The sequence below is a fragment of the Capricornis sumatraensis genome, chromosome 9, assembly GCF_032405125.1.
Source record: "Capricornis sumatraensis isolate serow.1 chromosome 9, serow.2, whole genome shotgun sequence".
Classification (NCBI taxonomy): Eukaryota; Metazoa; Chordata; class Mammalia; order Artiodactyla; family Bovidae; genus Capricornis; species Capricornis sumatraensis.
In genome coordinates, this window is record NC_091077.1 from 40269179 (window position 1) to 40289278 (window position 20100).

General features: G+C 43.1%; 1 protein-coding gene across 1 annotated transcript; it reads right to left on the reverse strand.

Moving 5' to 3' along the window:
• Positions 1-16486: 16486 nt before the first annotated feature.
• LOC138085245 (T-cell-specific guanine nucleotide triphosphate-binding protein 2-like) lies at positions 16487-17745 on the reverse strand. The gene is given in 2 exon segments (XM_068979484.1): positions 16487-16647; positions 16650-17745. Coding segments are annotated over 2 exon segments (1257 nt in total).
• Positions 17746-20100: the final 2355 nt, after the last annotated feature.

Genomic DNA, 20100 nt, shown 5'->3' on the forward strand with positions numbered 1-20100 from the left:
GAAGCTTGAGGATCTGGCTATCGAAATATCGATTGATTTTCATTGTCAACCCTGGCCTCTATCCCTAATCAGTATTATTGCTATGTTCCTCCCTACAAGACTAGCTTCAGCCACACTCCAGGACTGGAATTTGGGTCAGAAGCTGTTGTTAGCTGCCTGTTATCTCTCTGTAGTGGGAAGCCTCATTCTTATCAGATGTCTCTTATGATTGATTCTCCCTACTAACTAAACCACTCACGGTATAGCTGACCACTCCCCCTTCACGATAGGCCCAGTTGCTATAGCTGTGGCAACCCAAAGATGGGGAGAAAACTTTTGCTAGTGTTCAGTTATCTCTTGTGTGTAAGCTGCTTTGCAGCCTTTTGGCATCCCTTGCTGTAACAGATGGTGCCGTTCCTTATCCACTATGCACCTGTCAACATCACAGTCAACCCTTGGAAAACTGCTTACTTAACCATCAGCTAGAACAATGTATAGAGAGCCAATCCTATAGGCCAATCACATACTGCCTTCATAACCATGTGATGTATATCCAGGGGCCTGGATGCCAAAAGTGTTTTCCAGTTATGTTCTCCACTGCCGTTACCTCTCCCCAAACAGAGGATCCCCGGGTGGTATCCTGACACCATGGCATTGCCATCATGCCCCTATACCTCTGTCTACCCCCAAATGCCACACAGATGTTACAACCCAGAACAGGTTTCTGTCTGCCAAATGAATGGAAAAACCTACTGGACAGGGACAATAATAGAGACAAATGAAATCATGGACCAACTTTGCCCTAAAAAATCAGGCTCTGCCTGTTGGCAGTATGACCCAGGTTACAGAGTTAACTTCCCCTTAGATCCTCATGTTCTCAATGCAACTCACCAGGTTTTTAATGACACCAACCCCCAGCTGGCCAGAGATTGCTGGCTTTGCTTATCTTTGGAGTTCCATGGTACTTAGCTACACCAGTACCGTTGAATAATGCAATAACCATGGGGACTCCTATAGATCCACCCCTGCAAGGACCAGTCTTAAGGGCAGTTGAGTTAACTCAAAAGGCTCTGAAAGGCTTTACAGATGATTAGGAACGGAACCTATAGGCAATTTAGCCAGGAACTGATGTAATCAAACTTTAAAAAGTGAGTGGCTCACTCATCCTCCGACAAACACAATATGGTGCAGCCTCTATCAAGGCCTTTTCTTTGTTTGTGGGACAGATGCTTACTTATGTCTACCAGTCAATGGATGGGTATCTGCACCTTAGCTTTCCCCACTCCCCAGATAAATATTGTCCCTAACAACCAGACTCTCATCGTACCTCTGGCAGCACACTCACAGTCAAGAAGAGCCATCCAGTTCATACCCCTACTAGTTGGTCTGGGAATTACAGCTGGAATAGGTATGGGAATAGGAGGAATTGCTTCATCAACCACCTTTTACCATACACTATCCAAGGACTTCACAGATGACATTGAGAAAGTAGCTAAATCTTTAGTGGTCTTACAGGACCAACTAGGCTCCCTGGCTGAGGTGGTTTTACAGAATAGGAGAGGGCTAGACCTACTGACGGCTGCAAAGGGAGGGATCTGCCTCTTCTTGAAGGAAGAATGCTGCTTTTATGTAAACCAATCAGGAATAGTCAGGGACATGGCCCAACAGCTAAGGGAATGAACCTTAGCTGGAGAGAGAAACTAGAAGAGAAGAACTAGCTAATTCCTGGGGTAATTGGAACAATATATGGAGATGAGCATCGTGGCTTCTCCTTTTAACTGATCTCTCTTCACGCTCTTTGCGGCACTCTTGTTTGGCCCTTGTATTCTCAATGCAATTACTCGGTACATAGCGTCTCAGATTGAATCCATAAAGTTGCAAATGGTTATAGCTCAATATAGTCCCTAAACGTTGGGGAGCTCTGAATGTCTTACCAAAACATGAGATAATGCTTTCTACAACAAGTGATAGAAGCATCAAGGGAAGGGAATGAAGAGGAAAAGTTAAAATTTTACATAACCTCCGGCTCGTTCTGCCTCTGTAACTCAGCTTGCACCTTGCAAAGTCTGGATCACAAGGGCACATAGTCTTGGAAAGTGGGGAGTTACAATAATACTATGAACTGGAGCTTATCTCACTCACTCCTGTCCTGCTCTTTGCAATTGTCCAGCACCTTCAATCCTGCTTAATCATGCCTGTCTGTGTAAAGGTCAGGCACCTCCCTTGCTGTCTTAACCATATTCCTGCATGCATGAAGCCCCTTATGTCTATTAAAACTCTGTAACCCCTTTGTTCAGGGTTCAGAGCTTGGAGTGGTAACTCCTCTGGGCCCCCTGGCATAATAAACCTGAGTTCTCCAACTCTCCGAGTGTGGTGTTTGGTTTCTCGATTACTGGTTTCTGAAACACTTGGTTTCAGAACCTTGCCACATTCAACAAAATGAACAATTATCCTTCCTATCCCTTAATGCCAGATGCATAATCAAATTTCCATAATGGGTGTAAATATGTCCTTTTTAAAAAAATGAAAGTATTTATTTATTTATAGATTTATTTTTTAAAAATATACAATTTTAAAGTCATACTCCATTTACAATTATTACAAAATATTGGCTATATTCCCTGTGTTGTACAATACATCCTTGCAGCTCATCTTATACCCAGTGTTTTATATCTCCAATAAATATATCTTTCAGAGTTAGTTTTTGGAATAAAGATGCAAATAAGGCCCACTCAAACTACTTCTGTCTGTACCCCCATACTAAAACTGAGCAGGGTCCTATGGGGCCCTCCTGGGTACAAGAGCCTTTCTGGGTCCCCTATTTCTTGTTTGTAGGATAAAGACTTCAGCCCCCTAGACTTTCCTGAGTTCTGAAGGGCAGATTCAAACAACTACTAACCATGGAAGTAGTGAATGCTGAAACAAAGGAGGAACAGTAAGAAACTATAGCAGGGGTCCCTAACACCCAGCTGAGGACTGGTACTGGGCTGTGGCCTGTTAGGAACTGGGCCAAATAGCAGGAGGTGACTGGCCGGTGAGCAAGCCTAGTTTCATCTGCTGCTCCCCTCTGCTCACATTACTGCCTAAACCAACCTACCTGATCCATGGAAAAATTATCTTCCACAAAACAAGTACCTGGTGTGAAAAAGGTTGAGGATTGCTTAACTATAACACAGCAATTAAAGCAGAATCCTGGTTCCTCCTAAAGGAATATACAAACAGCAGCTTTGAGTTCCTGTGCAGGAGATAAGGACTCCAGCCAGGCAGAGAACGAGCTCAAGAGTCTTGGAGCGCCACCAAATTTTACCTATTAAAACTTCTGCCCTCAAACCATCAGGGAGTTCCAAGTTTTCAGAGCAAAAGCCATCGTTTTTTTGCACGGCCCTGCAATTAACCCTTTTCTGCTCCAAACGCTGATATTTCAGGTTTTGGCCTCCCTGTGTATTTAAGACACTAATCTGTGTTCAGTAACAATACCAGGAATTCCTTTTCCCGGTATTTTCTTCTCATGGGAATGAGCACTAGAGTCCAGTTTTATTTTCTGTTTCCTAACAATCATTGTACTGAAAACTTGAAAGAGACTGCATTTGCTTGCTATTGTGAAATGAAACATTTCTTGCCATATCAGTGGCCAAAAAATGTCACAGCTATCTGCCATTTTGACCCTCCAAATGTGAATGCGGGCTCTCAAAAGGGAACAAATGCCTGTGATCCAGCAAGTGCCACAACCCCGAATGGTGTTTGCTGAGGACCTCAGGGGAATGCTAGAAGCAGCCATCCACCATATCTGCCACTTCTTGTGGTGAACAAGGAATTAAGGATATAGATAATCAGGAAACAAGATTTACCCCCAAGATTGTTGAAGTGCATATGAAAGGAATGAATTCAGTGAGCCCAGAGGCTTGCATTTTCCCATACAGAAGTATTAGTCAGTCGCTCAATCATGTCCGACTTTTTGCGACCCCATGGACTGTAGCCTGCCAGGCTCCTCTGTCTGTGGGCTTCTGTAGGCAAGAATACTGGAGTGGGTTGCCATTTCCTCGTCCAGTCTCATACAGAACCAGTGAACCAGTGAAGTCGCTCAGTCGTGTCTGACTCTTTGCGACCCCATGGACTGTAGCTTACCAGGCTCCTTCATTCAGGCCTGAATTTTCCAGGCAAGAGGACTGGAGTGGGTTGCCATTTCCTTCTCCAGGGGATCTTCCTAGCCCAGGGATCAAACCCAGGTCTCCTGCTTTACCGTCTAAGCTGCCACGGAAACCCTCCCATACAAAGGAAAACTCTAAATTCCTTAACTTCATATCTGGTTTCCCTTACTACTTAATAATAATCTTTGATAGTTAGACTGTCTGCCTACTTTGTTGCAAACTTGTATATAACTTGAATCCCTCTCTTGCCTCCTCAGAGCAGTTTTCTCAGGGCTACTGAGATGCTGCCTGCTGGGCTTGGAGTCCTCAACATACCAATCAAATAAAATAACTCTATTTACAGGTTGTGACTAATTTTTTAGTTGATGTTATTTACTCAGATGCTATTTATAACTCACAGGGGACAATATTCTTGTCCCTGGAAATGCTGAGGGTGAATCTTGGGATATTTCCTTTGTTGACTGAAAAAACTGAACAACCTAAAAATTGAGAATTATTTTTTAAATGGTGACCTTATTGAGGACAATTGCCGGGAGACAGTCTCTCAGATAGCTCTGAGGGAGTAATTTTTCCAAAGAGGTGAGGGAGGATTTATTGAAGTTTTTGCTGAAAAAAAAAAAAAAAAAAGAATGCATAGTCAAATATTAGATTACTGCTAATCACAATCAGACATCTCATGTTAGTGAGTGTAGTGCTTTTCCATTATCTACTGAAAAAAAAAAGCACAATGTGGGAACTGCAAGTTAAGTTTTATTTGGGGCAAAATGAGGAGTATAGCCCAGGAGACAATATTTCAAATAACTCTGAGAAACTCTCCAAAGAAGTATTGGGAGAGGTTAAGTATTAAGGGAATATATACAGGCAACACAAATTTTGGCAGAGACTTGCTGCTAGCCATGAGGAGCAGATATTACCATAATGATTTTGATGCTTTTCTAGATATGAGGAAATGCAGTGATTGTACTCATAAAATCTCCTCTTGGAAATTTCCTGGTCAAGAAACTAAGATCCCAGAAGACACATAGCATGGCCAAAAAAAAAAAAAAGGAAAGAAAAATATCTTCTCCTGAACATATCCAACTGTTTAAAGACCTGTTCTGCCAGTTTTTCCCAGATCACAGAGTGCCAGCAGCTCAGTGGCTACTGACTTACTCCTTCTACAGATGGCAAGTGCCAATTTTTAGTTGTCACTCTATACTGGAAGGAGAAGATGCAAGAGTCTGGCCTTATTGAAGTCTTTCTTTTGATATACATCTTAATTATCTAGGATCAATACCCTATTTTTCTCCACCCTGAATTCCTCTCAAGATGCAGCTGCAGTGGCTTAAGGCCCCAACATCCTTCATTTACTGAAATGGCAGGTAACATTCTTTATCCACACTGTCATGTGAGAAAAAAAGGACATTGATCCAGAGCAGGTCTCCTGGGTTCTGTGGATCCAGTAGATTGAGGAACCCTCTGAGATGTGTGAAATGTTGAGTGTGTGCTTTTTTGGGTGGGTGGCAGGGGTGGGTGGGGGATGTTGCTTAAAGACTTAATAAAATTCTTTAAAGAGCCTCTTTGACAAAGAAAAGAAAAGTGGCAACTGACTCAGAAGGGCACTCTCCTGAATCCTTTCAAAGGAAAATTTTCTGGGATCCCACTGACAAAGGAGAGAAGAAAAAAGAGGACAGAAGTGGGAGAAGCAGGTGGGTAAAGGACAGAGAGACAAAGACTGAGCAGAGAGATAGGAGTTACGTGGAAGGCAGTTTCTGAGACCCCTCAAGAAGGGCAGAGGTTAAAAACCCGCTCTTAATATCAAGCCCCTTGCACCCTGCCTGTGTTTTCAGTCCAAACCCAAGTGGAGACCTCAGTGAATAAAAATCAGCCCCAGAGCCAAACATCCTGGAGTGTGAAGTCAAGTGGGTCTTAGGAAGCATGACTGCAAATAAAGCTAGTAGAGGTGATGGAATTCCAGCTAAGCTATTTCAAATACTAAAAGATGATGCTGTTAAAGTGCTGCACTCAATATACCAGCAAATTTGGAAAACAGCAGTAGCCATAGGACTGGAATAGGTCAATGTTCATTCCAATCCCAAAAAAGGGCAGTGACAAAGAATGTTCAAACTATTGTACAACTATATTCATTTCACACGCTAGCAAGGTTATGCTCAAAATCCTTCAATCTAGGCTTTAGCAGTACGTGAACTGAGAACTTCCTGGTCCCAAGTTTGGACTTGGAAAAGACAGAGGAGCTAGAGATCAAATTGCCAACATCTGTTGGATCATAGAGAAAGCAAGGGAATTCTAGGAAAACATCAACTTCTGCTTCCTTGACTATGGTAAAGCCTTTGTTTGGATCACAACAAACTGTGGAAAGTTCTTAAAGAGACGAGAATATCAGACCACCTTACCAGTCTCCTGAGAAACCTGTATGCAGGTCAAGAAGCAGCAGTTAGAACGAGACATGGAACAACTGACTGGTTCAAAATTGGGAAGTGAGTACGGCAAGGGTGAATATTGTCACTCTGCTTATTTAACTTATATGCAGATTCCATCATGTGAAATGCCAGGCTGGGTGAATCCCAAGCTGAAATCAAGGTTGCTGAGAGAAATACGAACAATCTTAGCTATGCAGATGATACCACTTTAATGGCAGAAAATGAAGAGTAATTAAAGAGCCTCTTGGTGAGGGTGAAAGAAGAGAGTGAAAAAGCTGGCTTAAAATTCAACATTCAAACAGCTAAGATCATGACATCTGGTTCCATCTCTTTATGCAAATAGAAGGGGAAAAAGTGGAAGCAGTGACAGATTCTTTTTCTCTTGGGCACCAAAATCACTGTGGACAGTGACCACAGCCATGCAATTCAAAGACACTTACTCCTTGGAAGGAAAGCTATGACAAAGGTAGACAGCATATTAAAAAGCAGAGACATTACTTTGCAGACAAAGGGCCATATAGTCAAAGCTATGGTTTTCCCAGAAGTCATGTATGGATGTGACAGTTGGACCATAAAGAAGGCTGAGGACAGAAGAACGGATGCTTTTCAAATTGTGGTGCTGGAGAAGACTCTTGAGAGTCCTTTGGACTTCAAGGAGATCAAACCAGTCAATCCTAAAGGAAATCAGTCCTGAATATTCATTGAAAAGACTGATGCTGAAGCTGAAGCTCCAATACTTTGGCCACCAGAGGCGAAGAGCCCACTCATTGGAAAAGACCCTGATACTGGGAAAAATTGAAAGTAAAAGGAGAAAAGGGTGACAGAGGATGAGAAGGTTAGATAGCATCACTAACCCAATGTACAGGAATTTGAGCAAACTGAGAGATATGGACAGGGAAGTCTGGCATGCTGCAGTCTATGAGGTTGCAGAGTCGGACATGACTGAGTGACTGAACAGCAACACGACCAGTTAGTGTGCCAAGCAAGAAAGCAAGAAATGAACAAGTACACATTTTGAATCATTATACATTTTGGCTCTGATACAGCAGTCTGACACCTCAACTGTCGTAGAACTTCTTTTTCTGACATGCTCTTAGTTCTGGAGTAGTTGCATTTATCCTGTAGATGAGAAGAAAATGTCTATAATATTGGAAATGGAATGGGAATGGAGAAGTGGTGGGCAGGTATTCAACCATACAGGGAAACACGGAGAAGCATGGATTCTCCCCAGTTCATCTTGACCTCTTCACTCCTCTCATTTTTTCCCTCTGACCACAGGTCTGATAACTCTTGGTTTGAGAAGGAGAGTAGGACAGTGGCAGGAACAACCTAGACAGGAGGGTTGACGGTGGTGCTGGAGAGGGAAGACAGTGAGCCTGGTGTCCCTGGGTGTTTGCTGGCCATGTGCTACAATCCCTGATCCTCCCCTCTTCTTCTCTGGGCCTTCTTCTCTGTCTCCAGCCCAGGCTGCAGGGAGAGTTCCACAGTCCTGGTGTGTCACCTGGAAGACATCTCTCTGTTCCTCCTCAGGGGTGGCTTCCACTCATGTTCACTTCTGTAAGTGAGCCTAAGGTCTGGAGGTTTCTCTTAGGCCACATTTCAGTGTGTTCTGCATCTCAGGTCAGCACTTTTTTATCCAGTAGCCACCCAAGTATTCATTTCTTGAGGGAATTTTAGACAAGGAATGCCACTTGCCATTTCAGTAAACAAAGAGTGTGGCAGCTACCAAGTCATCAACCTCCACAGCCACTCTGGATAATGCATCCTTATGGGAACTAAAGATGGAGATAAACAGAATATTGGCCTAGCTGGCTAAAGGTGCACATCAAAGGGATAATTCAGTAAGCCCAGACTCTTGCATTTTCCTATACTTAAAAAAGTGCTAAATTCATTTCTTGCAATGTCTAGTTTTCCTTAAATACCAGTAATCTTTTGATATGCATACTACTAGTTTAAAAATATATTTTTTTCCCCTAAAAACTCTTGTATATCCTGGCTCCTCCCTTATCTCTTCATAACAGTCCCTCAGAACTATCTGAGAGGCTGTATCCCAGGCTGAAATCCTCAGTAATGCTCCCAATAAAACACAATTCTCAGGTTTTCGGTTCTTCATTTCTTTTAGTTGACAGAAGTAGCTTAGAGTTCAGCACCTGAAAATACATCTTTTGCTCCACGTGTGTGTGTGTGTGTGTGTGTGTGTGTGTGGCTGTGGTTACCTGTTGTGATAAGGAACTGGATCCGAAGCTATGGAAATGGGGTTAGAGTGAGGCAGAGACTGAAGGGGCTGGAGCCCTATCCCCACTTCTATGAGCTGGAAAATGGGGGACTTGATTAGGAAAAACCTTTTTCAGAGATAGACACTATTTTCTGATTTTTGGCCCCTATTAAGCTGGGGCCATACACACCAGGTTAAAGGCATAGTGGGGAGCCAGAGTTGGCTACTTAAATATACTTGTGCATTTGCAAAGTGGTATAGGCCCAATATCCTTCATTACATCTTCACCATAGATGGAAATATACCCAAAGTTCATCCACAGGGATTGGCTAGGTATGTGATGGTACATCTGTATATGTAGAATATTATACAGGATGAAAGAATGAGAAGATCAATGATGTATCACTATGGAAAGATCTCAACCAAGGATTATTTAGTGAAAATGGGAATCTATTATACTACTTCTTCCAGAAGAAAATAAGAATCCATATCATTTCCTTATATATGCATAAGGAAACTGTAGAAAATATTTCTACAAGAAATTAAGCGTACAAAAAACACTTCTGTAAAAAATTAACAAAAATTTTAAAAGAAAACCTAAAAGCCTGATGTAAAGAATACATTCACAGGTCAGAATTTCACTATTGTAGCTGTTCAGTTCAGTTCAGTTCAGTCACTCAGTTGTGTCCGACTCTCTGCGACCCCATGAATTGCAGCAGGCCTCCCTGTCCATCACCAACTCCCGGAGTTCACAGACTCACGTCCATCGAGTTAGTGATGCCATCCAGCCATCTCATCCCTGTCGTCCCCTTCTCCTCCTGCCCCCAATCCCTCCCAGCATCACAGTCTTTTACAATGAGTCAACTCTTCGCATGAGGTGGCCAAAGTACTGGAGTTTCAGCTTTAGCATCATTCCTTCCAAAGAAATCCCAGGGCTGATCTCCTTCAGAATGGACTGGTTGGATCTCCTTGCAGTCCAAGGGACTCTCAAGAGTCTTCTCCAACACCACAGTTCAAAAGCATCAATTCTTTGGTGTTCAGCCTTCTTCACAGCCCAACTCTCATATTCATACATGACCACAGGAAAAACCATAGCCTTGACTAGATGGACCTTAGTTTGCAATGTCTCTGAGTCCCCTTAGGCTGCATCATTGGGAAGTGGCTGCAGTGTGATGGCTTGATGGCTGCCGCATCCTTTGTTTAGTGATATGGCAGGCAACATTTTTTTATTGATATTTTCTTGCCTCTTCCAGGTGCTGGTAGGCACAGAGATTCCTTGATTGGTGACAGCCTCACTCCCATCTCTGCATACCTTCTTCCTCACATGGCTTCCATTTCTTTGTGTCTCTTCTTTTCTTCCTAAAGACACCAGTCATTGGATTAGAGCAAATTCAGTACATCTGTAAAGACCATAGGTTTTGCAGATGGTAAAGAGCCCATCTGGTGGTAAAGAATACATTTTGGTGGCTCAGATGGTAAAGAATCTGCCTGCAATGAGGGAGACCTGGGTTTGATTCTTGGGTTGAGAACCTGGAGAAGGTAATGGCTACCCACTCCAGTATTCTGGCCTAGAGTTCATGGGGTCAGAAAGCCAGACACAACTGAGTAACCTTCACTTCACAGAGGCACAGTTGATTAAGTCATTGACCATTGATGAGGAACCTGGTAGGCTACAGTCCATGGGGTCGCAAAGAGTTGGACATGAAGAAGTGACTAAGCACAGCACAACACAGCAAAGACTGTATCTCCAAATAAGGTCATATTCATGGGTGCAGTTCAGTTCAGTTAACTTGCTCAGTCATGTTCGACTCTTTGCAACACCATGGACTGCAACATGCCAGGCTTCCCTGTCCATCACCAGCTCCTGGAGCTTACTCAAATTCCTGTCCATTGAGTCAGTGATGTCATCCAACCATCTCATCTTCTGTCATCCTCTTCTCCTCCCACCTTCAATCTTTCATAGCATCAAGGTCTTTTCCAATGAGTCAGTTCTTTGCATCAGGTTGCCAAAGTATTGGAGTTTCAGCATCAGCATCAGTCCTTCCAGTGAATATTCAGGATTGATTTCCTTTATAATTGACTGGTTATCTCCTTGCAGTCCAAGGGACTTTCAAGAGTCTTCTCCAACACCACAGTTAAAAAGCATTAAATTTCCAGAAAGACATCTACTTTTGCTTTATTGACTATGCCAAAGCCTTTGACTGTGTAGATCACAAAAAACTATGGAAAATTCTTAAAGAGATGGGAATACCAGACCACCTGACCTGCCTCCTGAGAAACCTGTATGCAGGTCAAGAAGCAACAGTTAGAACTGGACATGGAACAACAGACTGGTTCCAAATCAGGAAAGGAGTACGTCAAGGCTGTATATTGTCACCTTGCTTATTTAACTTATATGCAGAGTATATCATACACAATGCTGGGCTGGATGAAGCACAAACTAGAATAAAGATTGCCGGGAAAAATATCAATAACCTCAGATATGCAGATGACACCTAATGGCAGAGAAGAAGAACTAAAGAGTGTCTTGATGAAGGTGTAAGGGGAGAGTGAAAAAGTTGGCTTAAAGCTCAGATTATCATCATAATCAAAACTAAAATTATGGCATCCAGTTTCATCACTTCATGGCAAATAGATGGGGAAATAATGGAAACAGTGAGCGACTTTATTTTGGGGGGCTCCAAAATCACTATAGATGGTGACTACATCCATGAAATTAAAAGACACTTGCTCCTTGGAAGAAAAGCTATGACCAACCTAGACGGCATACTAAAAAGCAGAGACATTACTTTGCCAACAAAAGTCCATCTAGTCAAGTCTATCTAGTCTATTCATGGGTACCAGAGGTTAGAACATTAGTATATCTTTTGGGGGACATAATTCAACCCACATTGCCACTAATCTGCATTCTGTCTCTATGGATTTACCTGTTCTGGATATGAGATTTGGCTTTTTTAGTATAGGTTGCCTGATTCTAAAATTTGTATGGATGTGGAAAGAGCTCAGAATAGGCAGGACTATTCTTGGGTTTCCAAGCCTGGATTCTCTGTCTACCTTCTAGGAACCAAGAACCCAGCTCCCTGTGGGTGAGGAAGAGGGTCTGGGAGAGAAGTGTAAAGAAGTCAAAGTCTAGGGAACATCTCCCAGGGCCAGAGCGGCTGACACTGCCTCTCTCACTGTAAGTAGGCTGTATACCTGGCAGACAGGGTGGGAACTGAGATTGTGGGAAGAACTGCAGACATGTGGCCGGAAGCAGATTCTAGGGCTATGGAATTGGAGGAGACCCAGCAGTCTGCTGTTATTCGCTGTGCTATTTGTCATCCTGGGGTCTCTGTTTCCAGAGCCAGGAGGCCCTTATGACATGGCAAGATGATTCTGCCAGGTCTGCCTCTTCCCTCTCCCTCCTGCTCCTCCTTCAACAAAGGAATCCTCTGAATTGCAGAGGAAGGCAATGGCACCCCACTCCAGTACTCTTGCCTGGAAAATCCCACGGACGGAGGAGCCTGGTAGGCTGCAGTCCACGGGGTCGCTAAGGGTCGGAAACGAATGAGCGACTTCACTTTCACTTTTCACTTTCATGCACTGGAGAAGGAAATGGCAACCCACTTCAGTGTTCTTGCCTGGAGAATCCCAGGGATGGTGGAGCCTGGTAGGCTGTCGTCTATGGGGTCGCACAGACTCGCCCACGACTGAAGTGACTTAGCAGCAGCAGCAGCAGCAGCAGCAGCGGGGTCACCTGAAAGGCATCACCAACTCAATGGATATGAGTTTGAGCAAGCTCCAGGAATTGGTGATGGACAGGGAAGCCTGGTGTGCTGCAGTCCATGGGTTGACAAAGAGTTGGACAAGACTGAGTGACTGAACTGAAGGTCACCTGAGGAGGCAGGTACAGAGCAATTTGGAGTTAGCACTTGTTGGTTTCCTTACTGAGCAAATTCACCATCAGAGTGCCAGAGCTCCCAGGTGGAGGAGCCTGATTCTTGTCCTCATGATTCAGCTTTTGACAGAGCTGAAAGATCTTTCAGAATCCTGTGAATTGAGTACTTACATCATATCAGACCAAATCGCTGGTCAGTCCTGAAGTAACAATGTTTCCTTTTTATTGTTCACAAACTTTAAATTCATGTTGTTCTGTGGTTTGCCTTAAGTACATTTTCAAACAAGTTGTTTCTGTTGTTCAGTCTCTCAGCTGTGTCTGACTCTTTGCGACCCCATGGACTGCAGCATGCCAGGCTTCCCTGTCCTTCAACATCTCCTGGAGTTGACTCAAACTCAGGTTCATTGAGTCAGTGATGCCATCCAACCATCTCATCCTCTGTCACCCTCTTTTCTTCCTGCTTTCAATCTTTCCCAGCGTCAGGGTCTTTTCAATGAGTCAGCTCTTTGCAGCAGATGGCCAGATTATTGAAACTTCAGCTTCAACATCAGTTCTTCCAGTGAATATTCAGGGTTGATTTTCTTTAGGATTGACTGCTTTGATTTCCTTATTGTCCAAGGGACTCTCAAGAGTCTTCAAACAAGTAGAAGCATAAATACCTTAAACATAGTGAAAGTACTTTTAAAAAGCTCAGTTATGCATGGGCAAACACCTGTAATAGTTCCTTCACTTTCCCCTGGCAACAGAATGTGAAAGTTGTGTCTTAGGCCAGTTTCCAAAGGAAACCGAGCCTAAGGCAAGTGCGCTGACACTTTAACATAGCCCTTCAAGGAGGGGTCCACATATTTATCTTCTATCAACAGACAATCAGAAACACCCCTTGAGTGTACCACCACTACAAGGATGGTCTCAGATTTGGGTTTATATGGGAATCCCATAGAGGGCCAGGGCTCCTAAACACCGGCTGCCTGCATCTTGATTCAGGAGGTCTACAGTGGGCCTAGAATCTGCCTTTCTAACAAGGCCTCAGGGGATGCTGATAATGCTGGTTTGGGACCATGGACCGTAGCACACCAGGCTTCCTGTTCATGGATCACTGCCTTGTCATGGTGAAGGGGCTTGAATAACTCAATGAAGTGATGAGCCATGCCATGTAGGGCCACCCAACATGCCATGGGTCATAGAGGAGAGTTCTGACAAAAAGTAATCCACTCTAGGATGGAATGGCAAACCACTTCAGTATACTAACCATGAGGATCCCATGAACTGTATAAAAAGGCAAGAAAAATTTGTCATCTACTACTCAGTGATTTGGGCTTCCCTGATACCTCGGTTAAATAAAGAATCCACCTGCAATGCGGGAGACCTTGGTTCGATTTGTGGGTTGGGCTGATCCTTTGGAGAAGGATAGGCTACCCACTCCAGTGTTCTTGGGCTTCCCTTGTGGCTCAGCTGGTAGAGAATTCATCTGCAATGTGGGAGAATTTTGTTCAATCCCTGGGTTGGAAAGATTCCCCTGGAGAAGGGAAAGGCTACGCACTCCAGTATTCTGGCCTGGAGAATTCCATGGACAGTCCATGGGGTCACAAGGAGTCGGACATGACTCAGCCACTTTCACTTTCTTTCTTTCAGTCAGTGATTTGGGACAGAAGACAGCATGGGAACTGTTTTACCACTGACCAGATTTTAAGATGACTGAAAGAATTTCTCAGCCAGTAACACTGAGGTGCAGAGATTAGAAGAAGAAGGCCTCTTTCCTTTCTCACTAATACCAGCCCTCTGGCTGTCATGAAAGGAGTTTTTTACTCACAGAATAAGACATATGGGGACCAAGGGAGTATATGGTACACTGATGAGATATGTCTGGCGATGGGCTGAAGGCTACCAAATGAGACAGGTTCACCCAGTGCTTAAAATGTGGTCAGCTATCATACAATCTCCTGAAGGAGCTACAGAAGCCTCCTCTGAAAGAGTCTGGAGGGCCCTCAGATGCTGCCCTTATAAGAGCCTGATGCTTATACACATTGATAGGTGGACTCACAGGTCTCAGTTTGGAGACATCTCAAAGTTCTGTCCTCTCCCACCAGACTCTGAGACTTTCCTTCTTCTTCTCAGCCACCTCCCATTTCCCCACTTTGCTCTGCCTGTGAAATCATTCAGTCCCTTCTGAATGCTGTGTTAGGTATAAGAAACTTCCCTTTCACCCTTGGACCATGTTGATTAAAGCAAAGCACTGGAACTGCCTCTCTACTTTCCTCCTCCTGAGTTCCTTCTTCCCAGATGGAAAGATTCATTAGCCCTGCCTGTCTCATCTGGGAAGAGGGAACTTTGAAAATAAAAAGCACAGATGTAAATATTTCATGACTCTCGTTTTGTAGCAAGGGTGTTTCCACAGGGACCCACACAAGATACATTTGAGTTGCCCTTCACAATCTTGTTGGAAGGCCACTGAAATGGAGTAAAAAGGTCCAGGGACCTTGGAAAGTCATGACTTCTGGAGAAGGAGAAGATTCTATGAGTCCCTGTGTTGGCCACATCTGATTGACAAGCTGAGGTAGAGGTAGAAGGAGGATTTCCTCAATATCCATGCTCTTTATAAGGACAATTAGGCCTAGGGGCAAGTTGACATACAGACTGCATTCTGAGAGTGTAAATACTGCACAAGGATGTACATTAAGAATTGAAGAACCAAAGAATTTTTAAAATCAATGCATCCATAACAGAAGGTCCCAAGCTCCTTCCCTTTTAACGTCTTGCATACCTATTAAATATGAGGCAGCACACACAGGGATCACCTTCATCCCCCCCTGACTGCATCCTCTCCTGAGCAGTGGGGGAGCATGGGGGAGCAAAGTGATAGTGGGCCATGCATGCCCTCTCCCACATCTCAGTGCCCTCCAGCCTCTGAGAGGACCTCCAGAACATGGGAATTTGAGGGGTGACTTCCTCCATGTACATACCTTACTCAGTACAGATCCTGATCCACTATCCTATACCAGTGATGGGAGAAGGAAGAAAAGTTACATATGTGACTCTGATTACTATACCATCAGAAATGAGAAGCCTAAGACTGAGATAGGTGATGTTGCTGTGTGCTAGGTCGTATTTCGGAAGTTGGATATAAAATTTGGTGAGTGAAAAACACTCTCATTTTCTCTCTTCTGCCAGTTCACTTATTCTTTGCTTTCCTTCCTAATTCGTTTCTACTCTTTCATATCTCTTGTCCCTCATATTGTCTTGTTAACCCAGTGTTGAAAAAGTTCTGGAAATATAAACCCTGAGTTGGTTTCCTTCCCCCTTCTCCTCAGAAATATCTGAAAATATGACATTCTATACCCTTTCTCTAATCCTCTCTCAACTATTTCTCCTATGTAGTTTTCTAAACTCTTCACTTGACCATGGTCCCAAATGTGTGTGTTTTCCTCATTTTCATGAGGAAGACATTGAGATGATAATGTCCTAATGATGATAATGATAACAGGGGATCATAATTCATAAAAATCCAATGGATAACAGTCATCCTCATTGTTGCCAACATTTTATTATCTGAATAAATCATGCAAAAGAAAACTACTTCATAACACTGGAAGATTAATGAAAAGTACATCGTACATTTCTATCATGATTTGAGGAAAATAGCTCAGGGAGTGCAGTAAACAGGCTATGATCAAATTGCCTTGTAGAGCAGTAAAGTATCAATGTGGAGCAATGGCCTTACTCAAACAGAGAGAAAATATTTTCCAATTGGGAAGCATAGGCCTTGGTGGTATGTAGAAGATCCTGACCCACTCAGAGAACACAACATGTGAGGTTCACTTGTTATTCACATAGATAACTCCATCCATCTCTACTTCTTCCTATCAGGCTTCATCTCCTCAATCTTAGCCAAGACTCTTTTAGCATCTTCCGCCACTGTATCGATGAATTTCAAATGTAGAAAGTAGACTTTGTAAAACTGGAAAATAGAAGACTGGGGGAGTCCAGTAACTGAGCAAATGAACTCAGCCACTTCTTGACATTGGCTATTATACTGTCATCCTTCACAAGTGAGTTGAAATCTGCGGACTTCATGAGGCTGTAGATCTCTTGCTCAGATATGCCCAGGTTCTGGGCAATCTGACTGACCAACTCCTCATCCAAACCAAAATCGCTCTGATAACATTTCAACTGACTCTTCTGTTCAGACAAATTAAAGCCACAGAAGAAAGGCGTCAAGGGGATGAAGGCCAAAACGGCTGCCCTGACGGCTTTCAGCCAGACCTTCTCCTTGATCATAGCTCTCTTCATCTCAATGAAAGACTCAGACAAATTTGGGCACAAGAGGAGAGTGACGTAGCGCTTTTCAGCAGGGAGATCCTGCAGCAGTGTCTCCTGCAGTTTCGGGAAATCAAACTTCTTTGGCTTAAAGTTGGACACCAGGAAGACAGTCGGCTCAGATACAATTTTGCTGAGATTGATCAGGCAGTTGTCTTGGATCTGCTGAAGGACTGTCTCCTTTTTGAAAGATCTGGGTTTGCTTTTCCTTTCATTATATAAATCACTATCCACCTTGGTTCTAACAAAGTAGAATTTTTTTCCCTTCTCCTGAATCTTCTGGGCCAGGAAAGCATCGTTTGCGCTAAACCGTGAGGAAGAAATAATGATGAAAAAGTCATAGTTATCGTCTCCCACTACTTCTTGATAAGGGTCTGGATTGGATTCGGGGGTCCCAGTTCCAGGCAGGTCCCAGAAGGTCATGCTGGGACACTTCGGATGTGGATAGGGAGTTTTCTTTGTGGTGGTTGGCACAACTCCAACAGAAGCAGATCCAGCCTGTTCATGACCAATTCCTCACAAGACATTGATGAAACTGGACTTGCCAGAACCAGATTGCCCAATCACAGCCACATTCAGGGTAGCATTCTCGGCGCTCTGAAGTGCTCTCTGAACTTCATCAGCCGCCTCTATTGGCTGCCCCTTTTCAAAGTCTGTTTGAATACGTTTAAGGCTTTCCTGAGAGAGGATTCCCCCAACTTCACTGACTAATGTTTGGTAGGAAGACGGTAACTCTGAGGTCAGTTGCCCAAAATCATTTTTTAAAATGAAGTTTAAGAGGAGTAGATCCATGCCAGTTAACTGAATAATCTGTGGAAAGGAAGAGAGAATGAGGAGATAAGGTGAATGAAGCAACAGAACAGACACAGAGTCAGCTGAGAAAACACTCTGGTCTTAACAGACCAGTCCCATCTCTCATGCAGACTCATGTGTCTACAGTTAATTTATTTTCTCTGATGACTTATTTTATTGAAGTATAGTTGATTTACAACATTGTGTTAGTTTCTGGTGTACAGCAAAGTGATCCAGTTACACATATATGGATTTATAGGTGGCTCAGTTGTGAAGAATCTGTCTGCCAATTCAGGAGACACAGGAGGCATGGGTTCTATCCCTGAGTCAGGAAGAACTCCTAGAGGAGTAAATGGCAACTCACTCCAGTATTCTTGACAGGAAAATCCTATGGACAGTGGAGCCTGGGGGGCTACAGTCCATGGGGTCGCAAAGAGTTGAACACAACTTAGTGACTGAACAACAATAGCAATTAATAGTTTATGTCAGCTAATCGCAAACTTCTAATTTATCCCTCTCCCCTCTTCCCCCTTTGGTAAGCCTAAGTTTGTTTTCTCTGTCTGTGAGTTTGTTATTGTTTTTTAAGTAAGTTCATTTGTATCATATTTTAGATTCCATGTATAAGTGATATCATATGATATTCACCTTTCTCTTTCCAACTTAGTTCACTTAGTCTGGTAATATCTAGGTCCATCTATGTGGCTGCAAGTTGCATTTGTTCATTCTTCTTTTATGGCTGAGTAGTATGTCTTGATGGCTTTTGTTTCCACCATTGCAGAAGACACTGCCTGTTTTCTATGCTGATAATTTATATGCTCAAAGAGTCAGGCCATTGTGGAAGACAGAATAATGGTTCCTAAGTTGTCCACATTGTGAACTCCATAACTTGGGAGTGTGCTACTTTATGTAGCAAAAAGCACTTTTTACTTGACATTAGTTTTTAATTCCACTGCTAGACAAAGCCTAATGCTTAACCTGTCCATGTTTGATTATTGCAGGTAAAAAATATCATCTAAAAATGTGAGGACAAGAATAAAGGCTTAGTGTATGCATCAGTTTTTGAAGGTAATTAAGTTAATGATGCTCAGATGAAAAGATTTTCTTGGCTTTATTATCATCCAAGTGGGCTAAATATAATCACAGGAATCACAGGCAAGATGGAGGCAGGGCCAAATGCTGAAAAGAAGGTAGGATAGTAGAGCAGAGGTTGGAGTGAAGATCTAGGAAGATGGAGGAAAGGCAGCGTGCCAAGGAATGTCAGGCAACTTCTAGAGGCTGAAGTAGACAGGAAAATGGATTCTCTCCTGGAGCCTCCAGATAGAACAGGCCCTGCTGACACTTTGATCGTAGCTCCTTAAGATTCATTTTGACTGCTCACCTCCAGATCTATAATAGAATTCATTTGTTACACAGCAAGGGGAAACTAATACAGACAGTCTGTACTGTCATGACCCCTGAATACAGAGACCAGCACCTTTCCATTCTGCAGGAAGAATCACTTAGGTCAAGACGTTAGTGAGCACAGAAGGCTTCCAGAAGGACCTCATTTCCAATAAGCTGCTGCAAATCAGGACAGGACCTATTGTGGGAGAAGCAGGAAGCAGAGACAAGTCCGGTGGTGACCACCAGGACATATGTTCCAAACATGTGTTATAAAATCTGTTTCCCGTATGTCTTGGAGAAGAACCCAAAACACAGTCATTGTGGTATAGCTGCCCAGTGGGAGCTAAATATCTGTTTACCTCACTTCATGGACCAATCTGGGTAGAATATAAAATGTGTAACAAGAAGTTGTAGAGGAAGTAAATAAGAGCTCTAATTTTCCCTACCCAGTTCAACACAGTTTTGAAACATGAGTATCTGCTGAAACCAAGGTAATTTAAAGAAGTTATTAATATTACATCAGTAGAATCTCCTATCATTTACTATGAGCAAGGAAGGTTATATCAAGAAACTGTGATTGAAGAAAGATTTATACATCTAAGGTTGTCTCAGGAATTACCAGTGCCCTCTGTCCATTAGGGGTGTGCTGAAGGCTCTCCACCCCCACCCTACATATCGAGCAAGGACAATCTTAGGAAAATAAGGAAAATCATGATTCTCCAATATAAAACAAATACATGTTAAGGATGTTATTTACTAATGACTTATGAAGGAAGTGAGCAGATGTTACTGCTAGTTGAATGAATACTCAGGAAGAGATACAATTGTAGTTCAAGAGTACTGAAATGAATGTCAAAGTGAGACAAGAATGCTGTTTTCTAAAGAGAGGGTGGGAAGTCTATTGAACTGCAACAGACAGATTTTATATATGTCTGCTGGTCTCATACATTCACAGGTGAAATTAATGCTCAA